Here is a 9,698-nt window from a genome sequence, read left to right as displayed (position 1 = left end):
TATAATTAAAAATACACTCAAGTCTTCTTCTTCTTTTCTTCTTCTTCGTTCTTAATATTTAGTGTTGAAGGGGATTGAGATTTATCTGCCAGTGGGTTTGAACTCGAGACTGTTCGAATGTATCAACCATGAGCTTTTTGCCGACTCGACCACGCCTCCAACATAATTAAGCGTTACGTGTCAACTGGTTATGCGCCATTGAGGCCATTGACTCCGATTTCAGCCTGCTTTTCTTTTTGGATTTGCTTCCATAGCCTTTGTCCAACCAAGAACAAACTACAAGGCAGCAGTTGTTTGATTTTGGAGTTGTCTCTCCTAGAAGAGTGGCTGTCCCCAGCTAACGAGCCTCATCTGCCCGAGGGTTCGAACTCGAGTCCTTTCGGTTTAACAGCCATGAGCTTTACCGACTCGACCACGACTTGGACACTCAAGTAAAAAAAAAAATTCAACCAATTTGTGCGCCTCTTAAGGGTCAAAGTTGGAAGTGCCCCCCCCCCCCCTTTGCCTGAGCTGCACATATGTATCCAGCTTAAGCAGGCGTAGCTAGCATTTTTTAAAAGAAGAAATCAATGGAGAATTTCAAAAATAATATAAATATTCTGTACATTTTAAATTGTATATGTCTATATGTCCGGATTGTGTATTTATACTATATTAGTATGTAGTTTTGTAAAAATATTACAGTCTTACAGTTAATTTGTTTTTTTAAGTAAACAAACACAGTAGCATCACAAGGCTGGGGTAGAGGTGTGGTCCGCATAGTATGACACAGGAGTGACACCATGACAAGACATTGTAAAATTTACTGTCAACACTAAGTTGTATCCAGATAAAATAATATAACATTTGTGAGAGAGGGTTAACACCCCTTAGAAAATGCACAATTGTTGGGGACGATGGTGTGACACCTTTAGTAAACACGTAGGATAACACCCGACCTTGTGACGCTACTAACCAAACACATTTTCTTTTTCAAAAATTGCTCATGATTTATTTAGATCTGTTTTTTTTTCATACTTTTGATTTTGTAAAATGATTAATAAGTTCATTGAGATCTACTTTAGCTGCTTCTATATGATAGATTCTGAGAATGTCCAAGCTACTGACCCAATGGGCATATCTAAAATTTGTTTCATAACAAATAACATCATCATAATGAGCAAATAATGATCGAGAACCATCATAGACATCAAAATCTCCTTCCCAATCACTATGGAATGTTAAAGAATGTTTATACTAAATAGCGTACCCGTCCGCGTTGCTGCGATCTAGTCCCACATACCAGGGTAACAAAACAATTTGTGAGGGTTTCATCAACGTGTTTCCAACTGTGTATTTTTTAGTCGTGTGACCTTGTTTTCTAAAACTGAGATAGGTTTAGTTAAAATGTAAACAACGTCACTGCTATTGCTATTTTTATTCGGATCTTTGTTGCTGGATGCGGGTTTGGTCCACACTACCGCTCAGACGCCCCTGTGCGTGCTGTATGAAAACATTGAGTGTACGTTAATCATTTTCCGTTATTGTGAGGTAGAATACCTTTTGGCGACCGCCTCGGTGTTAGGGGCGTTGCGGGAGTGACTGGTTACACTACTGTATGCAGCCAGATGCAACATCCGTCCCTTGTAGAATACTTGTGTAATTGGTGTCATCTGTACGCCGAGGGCGTCGAAAGCCGCCCCTGTTGCAGTTTGACGTTCAATCAAAGGATCTCGTGCACTCAGGTAGCCGCAGGGTAACTCGGGAGCCCAACCGTTACTACTGCTGATGCGCTAGAGGACACCCCTTATTCGATTTAGTAATCGATTTTTGTATTTCGACATATCCCTAGTGTATGGCGCTCACTAAAACGAATATAGGCGACCGCTGGGGTGCCGGCTAATGCGCCCGTGCAATTTAACGCTCACCCGATGCGCCGGACTCCCAATCAACAGAACCCAGGAGCAAAGATAGCCACTGGGAAACTTTTTGTGGCAAACCGCACCGCCTTACTGTCGGGGGTGGGGGGCGCCCTCAGAAATAAAATAAAAATTTAATGGCAGAAACCTCCCCAAAAGTCAGAGTTTCTCTCAGGAAAAATGTCTGGGGAAAAAAAACACTTCCTTTGGCGTATTCTCAACGATTTCCCAAAGTTTCTTGGCGATTGGATGAAAACCAAAAACTTATAGTGTTAATAGCGCCCTATTGATTAAAGATTAATTAGATCAACAAATGAAATGTCATTAACGTAACGATATAGTGATATTATTAAGGATGGGCCCTGTTCGACCCCCCCCCCCCTCCCCACTGAATCCCACTACTTGTAAAGTACGAAAGGACTGGGGGCCTTTTTGGAACTTTAAATTATTTCTACTATAGAAAAGAAACGGAATTTTCATTTCATTTTTTAAATTATTTATATAAAAGAAATATTAAAATTTCAACGTAAAAAGTTATAATTTTTTTAAGAGGGAAAAGGGCCCCTAAATGCCTGGGGCCCATATGCCTTGCTTACGCTAGCTTTACGGTAGCTACGCCACTGCTTAAGCTGATGATTCATATTAATACAGTTGACAAAGTCGGTCCCTAGTCTATTTTTATAACTACATTCACTTACTACTGTATTTTTATCATATCATTTTTTAAAAAGTCGACACCACATAAACCCAAAATATTTACATTAAAACCCTATCGGTAGCTTGTGGTCTCTTCCTGCACAAGGCCGACTTTTATTGGCGGAGCATGGAAGGTTCTGTAACCAGCTATCATCCTAGCAATTTATTTCCTTTACTATATTTAAGTGTTTATATTCTTGACATTTTATTTGATGTCGTTTTGAATGAATAAATATTATCTATTTAGGTTGAGGTGCAGAAACTTTTAAAACAAAACGAATATTTTGAGCGAAGCATAGCTGAAATGGAATCAGATTTAAGGGAGGCTATTTTAGAAGCTGACACGAGTGAGAAGGATGGCAGGTAACCTTTGTTCAAGCTCTAACAGAAAACTTAAACTACATTTAGCTCGTGCAACTTAAGCTAAACCAGGAGTTGAGGACTCATAACCTTAATCTTTAAAAAAACACAATAACACCACACAGAAGATAATCAAAAAGTCATAACACCACACAGAAGATAATCAAAAAGTCATAACACCACACAGAAGATAATCAAAAAGTCATAACACCACACAGAAGATAATCAAAAAGTCATAACACCACACAGAAGATAATCAAAAAGTCATGTGGACCCAATCTTAAATTACTTCATTTTTGATTTCTTTATGGTCATCACTGGCTCAGGAGGCATTTCCCTATTTGTGTACCCTGATATGGTACTGTGTGTACCCTGATATGGTACTGTGTGTACCCTGATATGGTACTGTGTGTACCCTGATATGGTACTGTGTGTACCCTGATATGGTACTGTGTGTACCCTGATATGGTACTGTGTGTACCCTGATATGGTACTGTGTGTACCCTGATATGGTACTGTGTGTACCCTGATATGGTACTGTGTGTACCCTGATATGGTACTGTGTGTACCCTGATATGGTACTGTGTGTACCCTGATATGGTACTGTGTGTACCCTGATATGGTACTGTGTGTACCCTGATATGGTACTTTGTGTACCCTGATATGGTACTGTGTGTACCCTGATCTGTGTGTACCCTGATATGGTACTGTGTGTACCCTGATATGGTACTGTGTGTACCCTGATATGGTACTGTGTGTACCCTGATATGGTACTGTGTGTACCCTGATATGGTACTGTGTGTGTCCTGATATGGTACTGTGTGTACCCTGATATGGTACTGTGTGTACCCTGATATGGTACTGTGTGTACCCTGATATGGTACTGTGTGTACCCTGATATGGTACTGTGTGTACCCTGATATGGTACTGTGTGTACCCTGATATGGTACTGTGTGTACCCTGATATGGTACTGTGTGTGTCCTGATATGGTACTGTGTGTACCCTGATATGGTACTGTGTGTACCCTGATATGGTACTGTGTGTACCCTGATATGGTACTGTGTGTACCCTGATATGGTACTGTGTGTACCCTGATATGGTACTGTGTGTACCCTGATATGGTACTGTGTGTACCCTGATATGGTACTGAGTGTACCCTGATATGGTACTGTGTGTACCCTGATATGGTACTGTGTGTACCCTGATATGGTACTGTGTGTACCCTGATATGGTACTGTGTGTACCCTGATATGGTACTGAGTGTACCCTGATATGGTACTGTGTGTACCCTGATATGGTACTGAGTGTACCCTGATATGGTACTGTGTGTACCCTGATATGGTACTGTGTGTACCCTGATATGGTACTGTGTGTACCCTGATATGGTACTGTGTGTACCCTGATATGGTACTGTGTGTACCCTGATATGGTACTGTGTGTACCCTGATATGGTACTGTGTGTACCCTGATATGGTACTGTGTGTGTCCTAGACATGTCTGTGTTGTTGAGGCCGATCACTCGCCACCATTCTGGTCTCACAGCACTACGGTCTCATTGTCTTTAACTGTTCCGCCGCAGGTCCACCCTAAAACACGAGTTGAGTACAATTTGTAGCAGTTAATTTTTGGATCTAGTAAAAGATGTATCCGATAATCTTTGGATCTGCTACAAACCACAAAGTGCTTCCATATCAAATAAAATATAGATCCAAAATCTTGTGGTACGTTAACAAGGATAATAATGAAAGTTAATACATTATCTAAACCAGGGGTTCCCAACCTTTTTTTTTACTCAAGAGCACATTCTAAAATATTGGTAGGGTGGCGGGCACCACCTACTTTAAATCGACAAACTCCTTCCATAACTTGTCATTTTCCCATAATTTATTTTCTTATTTTCTTATAGTCATAATATATTAATAAATAATAAACAAAAATGTTTCAAAATAATAAAAATATTTGGCATTTTTTTCAAATTGCATAGATAACATTAAATTAATCGGCACCAGTCAAAAATAGTTCCTTAAACAACTCACCATCAATGAAAGGTTTCTTCTTTTTTTGCAAGCATGTCAGATATTTTGAAAGAAACAATAGTGGCCTTTTTAGAATTTTCAACATGTCGAGTTAAAACAGTATGTTGTGCTGTTAGACTTGATTTTAGATTACAAATTTTTTTCTTTCTTACTTCAGATTTAAGAGGATAATTCACATTAAAAGTGCCATGATTTGTCTGAAAGTGTCGTTCAACTTTATGTTTTTTCGGCACTGCAATGCTACTACCACACAACAAACAAACGCATTTATTTTTCAAATTAACGAAACAATATGATTCCTCCCAGTCAGTGTTAAAATTATAAGCTTTTAGCCTGTTAATTTTTTTTTTATAGAAAACTCCTGATTCGTGTTTCGTCTGACGAACACGTCTCTTATCTAACTGTCGCGCCCCGAACAGGGCAGCAATCACAATGACAACAACGCGGTTCCAGGCGGGGAATGCTTTTTGCACATCACTCCATGTACATGCAGAAAACACGAAGTGAGCCGATGATCGTCGTAGCAATCAGAGTTATGTGCCTTGTGATTTGGTGCCTTCGGCGTTTATCGGATCAGTTCGTGGCGTTTGTTCCATTCGTTCACTTCGGGTTTTCTGCGTGTACAAGGTACTAGTAAAAAAAAAATTAAAACTGTAACCAATGAATAAAAATAAATAATATTTTTAAATAATGTTTATGAAAAAAATTCTGTCTCTGTCGAATAGTGAGAGGCGGGCACATACGAATCGTTCAGCGGGCCCTATGGTGCCAGCGGGCACAGGGTTGGGAACCCCTGATCTAAACTATTCACTCACTAAAATGAGTATTGTCTAAAATGAACAAACACAAATTTTCCACACAGAAACTACGTACACTAAGCTAGTAGAATGAGGGCTTTAGGTTTAGTTGCGCAACAGTCTTTATATACAATTGCATAGACTTGGATGAGAATGGGAAATCTAGCACAGGTTAACAAGTACAACAACTTGAACCCAAGCATGCGTGATTCTGGATCTCATAATCTTCATGTCTATTGATAGTCAGTGTTTCTTCCAGACTTTTTTCTGGAAGGGGGGGGAGCACTTTAAAATTTTCGGGGGGGGGGGGGTAGACTTTCTTCGCCCCCCCCCCGAAGAGATGCCTGGAAGAAACTCTGTTGATAGTTGTGTCCAATGATCATTTTGGGTCTGTTCAAATTGTTTCAGGTAAGTTACCTAAGGTAGAGTGTTGCTTTACCTTGGTAAGTAACTTAAAAATGTTACAATTTTTCTTGAACGAGAATATGGCACAAAGTAACTTAAAAATGTTACAATTTTTCTTGAAGGAGAATATGGCACAAAGTAACTTAAAAATGTTACAATTTTTCTTGAAGGAGAATATGGCACAAAGTAACTTAAAAATGTTACAATTTTTCTTGAAGGAGAATATGGCACAAAGTAACTTAAAAATGTTACAATTTTTCTTGAAGGAGAATATGGCACAAAGTAACTTAAAAATGTTACAATTTTTCTTGAAGGAGAATATGGCACAAAGTAACTTAAAAATGTTACAATTTTTCTTGAAGGAGAATATGGCACAAAGTAAACTTAACCAGAGGAGAGCCAGGATCTCTTGCTGATGCTGATGGTGATGGTGACCTGGATGACGAAAACAAGTGGAATTGGTATATATCATAATCTACATATGTGTAGATCTCATAATCAACACACATGTATATATTTTATAATATATCATAATCTACAAATATGTAGATCTCAAATCCACAAAATTTGTTTATTGTATTATACAATTTTATAAATGATATAGCACTAATAAACAATGGAACTAAATGTTATCCACTAATTTATCATAATTTTTAGCCTGATTTTTACAATGTTTGGTGTTAGTGTTTAACATGGGATTTGTGTTTACAATGAGTGGTAATGTTTAACCTGGTATAACCTCATCTCCTATGTCACCATGATCCCACCCTTTGTACCCCCACTCCTCGCTTAAAAGCAAATGTTATTCCTTTTTTTTTAAATTTTTATTTGTTCATCTATGTACTTGTACATCTACTTATTTTTGATTATTTATCTGCGTTATGCTTTTTTTTCACCATGACGCTTCCCCCTCGCTAGGTTTAAATATGTTTTTTTCCTCTGTCACTTGCAATTATTTTGATAATTTTTTAAATTTATTCATTATTTGTACACAAATCCACAATGTATATAATGTAAGCGAAAAATGTCAAACTAAAAATTGACTTTGATAAATGTGCAAATGTAAACTTTCCTGTATTCGTTTACTGTTATTAATATGAATACCCCACATTTTCTAACCTGTACACCCCACACTTCCTAACCTGTAGGCTACACCCCACATTTTCTAACCTGTACACCCCACATTTTCTAACCTGTACACCCCACATTTTCTATCCTGTAGGCCACACCCCACATTTTCAAACCTGTACACCCCACACTTTCAAACATGTACACCCCACATTTTCGTACCTGTACACCCCACATTTTCAAACCTGTACACCCCACATTTTCAAACCTGTACACCCCACATTTTCTAACCTGTACACCCCACATTTTCAAACCTGTACACCCCACATTTTCTAACCTATACACTCACACTTCCTAACCTGTACACCCCACATTTTCTAACCTACAACCATGGCACCCCTTAAAACAAGATTCACTGCCTCGGACGCATCATCTTGACCCTCCCCATCCCACCATGTTGGATTTTTTCCGCATTGATATCTATTTCAAACTTCATGTCAATTGAATCCTATGTTTGTGTTTGTACATTACCCAACCACGTCTATTTGAGCTTTTTATTAATTACGAGCCGACCTGCGGCGTAGCATATGCCGCTATTTAGTTGTTTTATTCTCTACTTTTCAGTAATCCATAATTTGTGAATTCGACAGTACCAGTGCTGCCACTGAAAATATTCAAACACTATCAGTAGGTCGTTAAAGACGATATACCCCCCCCCCCCACCCTCCTTTCCCCCAACCTCTACCCTACTCCCCCCCCCCCCCCCCGTGAAAGCAGCCTCCTCTTAGTTACCTCCCCTAAGTTTAAAATCGTTTCAAACTAAATTATCTGCCCCTAATAGCCGTCACTAGACCTGGCTCTACGATTGTAAACATTTAGCGTGAACCACAGCTCACCAGACCATGGGGGGGGGGGGGGTGGTAGGGATGTGCCTAGAGAGGAAGAGAGGGGGCTGCTAGGTGGGCTTACAGCTTGGTGTTTTCTATGATCTCCAAGAAGAGAATTATATAGATAGATGAGCTGATCCCCGAAGTAAGCATACGTGACGACAGTTTAAAGACGACATCTCCTTAGTTTCAAATCGTTTAAACGCTAAATTATCTGCTCCTTATAGCCGTTACTGATTCGATCTGGCTCTACAATTGTAAACATTCAGGGTAAACCACAGCTCACCTGACTGGTGGGGATGGTAGCGAAATGGTCTGTTGCGCATGCCTGGAGAGCGAGAGGGGGGGGGGGGTGGCGGGAGGGTTAGATAGTCGGCTTGCATCGTCTTTCCCATGAGGAGAATTAGATATATAGATATTATTTATATATTAGAATTGAAGAGAATTAGATATATAGATATTATTTATATATTAGAATTGAAGAGAATTAGATATATAGATATTATTTATATATTAGAATTGAAGAGAATTAGATATATAGATATTATTTATATATTAGAATTGAAGAGAATTAGATATATAGATATTATTTATATATTAGAATTGAAGAGAATTAGATATATAGATATTATTTATATATCAGATACGACAAAATTTAGAGGAGACCAATCCTGCTTTATTATTAGTATTTTTTTTTTACGGCCGCTTTGATTGTAAAATGGAAATTTTAAAATACAAACGTTTAAATAACAAACTTTTATAATATAATCAAATAGGCATAAAAAGTAGAAAATATGTGATTTTATTTAAATATGTATGTGTGCACTACTATTTAAATAAGTATAAAGAAAATAGCATGTTAGGGTTCTCCTGAGATAAGGCGTAAAATAAACTATAAAGTTATTTTCTCTTTTCTTTACAGTTATTTAAATCATAGTGCTTTCTCCATCAAAGTCCAAATCAGGTACCCAGGAAATTTTAGATTTTGCGTTTTCATTGGGCGATAATATTTCGGTTGTCATTTTCAATAGCATTTGTGTTGGGTTCCCTTGCAAACACGTGATCTCAATCACATAGGGGCCTAATTAAAACTTTTACATTGGAAGTTTGATTTATATAAGTAATCTAAGCCCCCAGTCCTTTCTTACTGTACGGGCAGTGATATGCAGTGGTGGTGGTGGTGGTGGTGGGGGGGGGGGGTGTAGAACAGGGCCCATCGGTATTAACTAACTGACTAGGGAATTCCCTACCCACCCCATATACCAACTGCCTGCCCTTTCCATCCTACCAAACATTTTAAAAAAAACAAGGAAAATGTTTTCACAAGCCAAGTCCAACATTTGTCAATATTTTTCTACTAATTTTTACCTTAATAACATTTCATTTGTTGATCTAATCATCTTGATTGAATCACTAAATTGAATCAGGCGCGTCTGCCGGCGCCTCGGCAGGGTCCGATTTTGCGCCCTGGGCCAATTTGGATCTGCCAATTATCATGTGTTAATTAGACCAATTTGGATCTGCCAATTATCATGTGTTAATTAGACCAA

General features: G+C 38.5%; 1 protein-coding gene across 2 annotated transcripts in view; it reads left to right on the top strand.

Moving 5' to 3' along the window:
• Positions 1-7,948, top strand: part of LOC131931269 (uncharacterized) — a 30,865-nt gene extending 22,917 nt beyond the window's left edge. The window contains exons 10-11 of one of the 2 annotated variants that reach the window (XM_059288005.1): positions 2,842-2,957; positions 6,556-7,948. In XM_059288005.1, the coding sequence (XP_059143988.1) occupies positions 2,842-2,957; positions 6,556-6,667 (228 nt within the window). In that variant the 3' untranslated portion in view covers positions 6,668-7,948. Of the gene's footprint in view, positions 1-2,841; positions 2,958-6,315; positions 6,515-6,555 lie in introns of those variants that run through there. The other variant, XM_059288014.1, reaches the window with a different exon arrangement.
• The last annotated feature ends 1,750 nt before the right edge of the window (positions 7,949-9,698 follow it).

The sequence above is a fragment of the Physella acuta genome, unplaced genomic scaffold (genome assembly GCF_028476545.2).
Source record: "Physella acuta isolate Inbredline_101_S28 unplaced genomic scaffold, ASM2847654v3 ptg000103l, whole genome shotgun sequence".
In the NCBI taxonomy this organism is placed as follows: Eukaryota; Metazoa; Mollusca; class Gastropoda; family Physidae; genus Physella; species Physella acuta.
The sequence above is the reverse complement of the archived record's forward strand: the minus strand, read 5'-3'. Positions and strand labels throughout refer to the sequence as shown.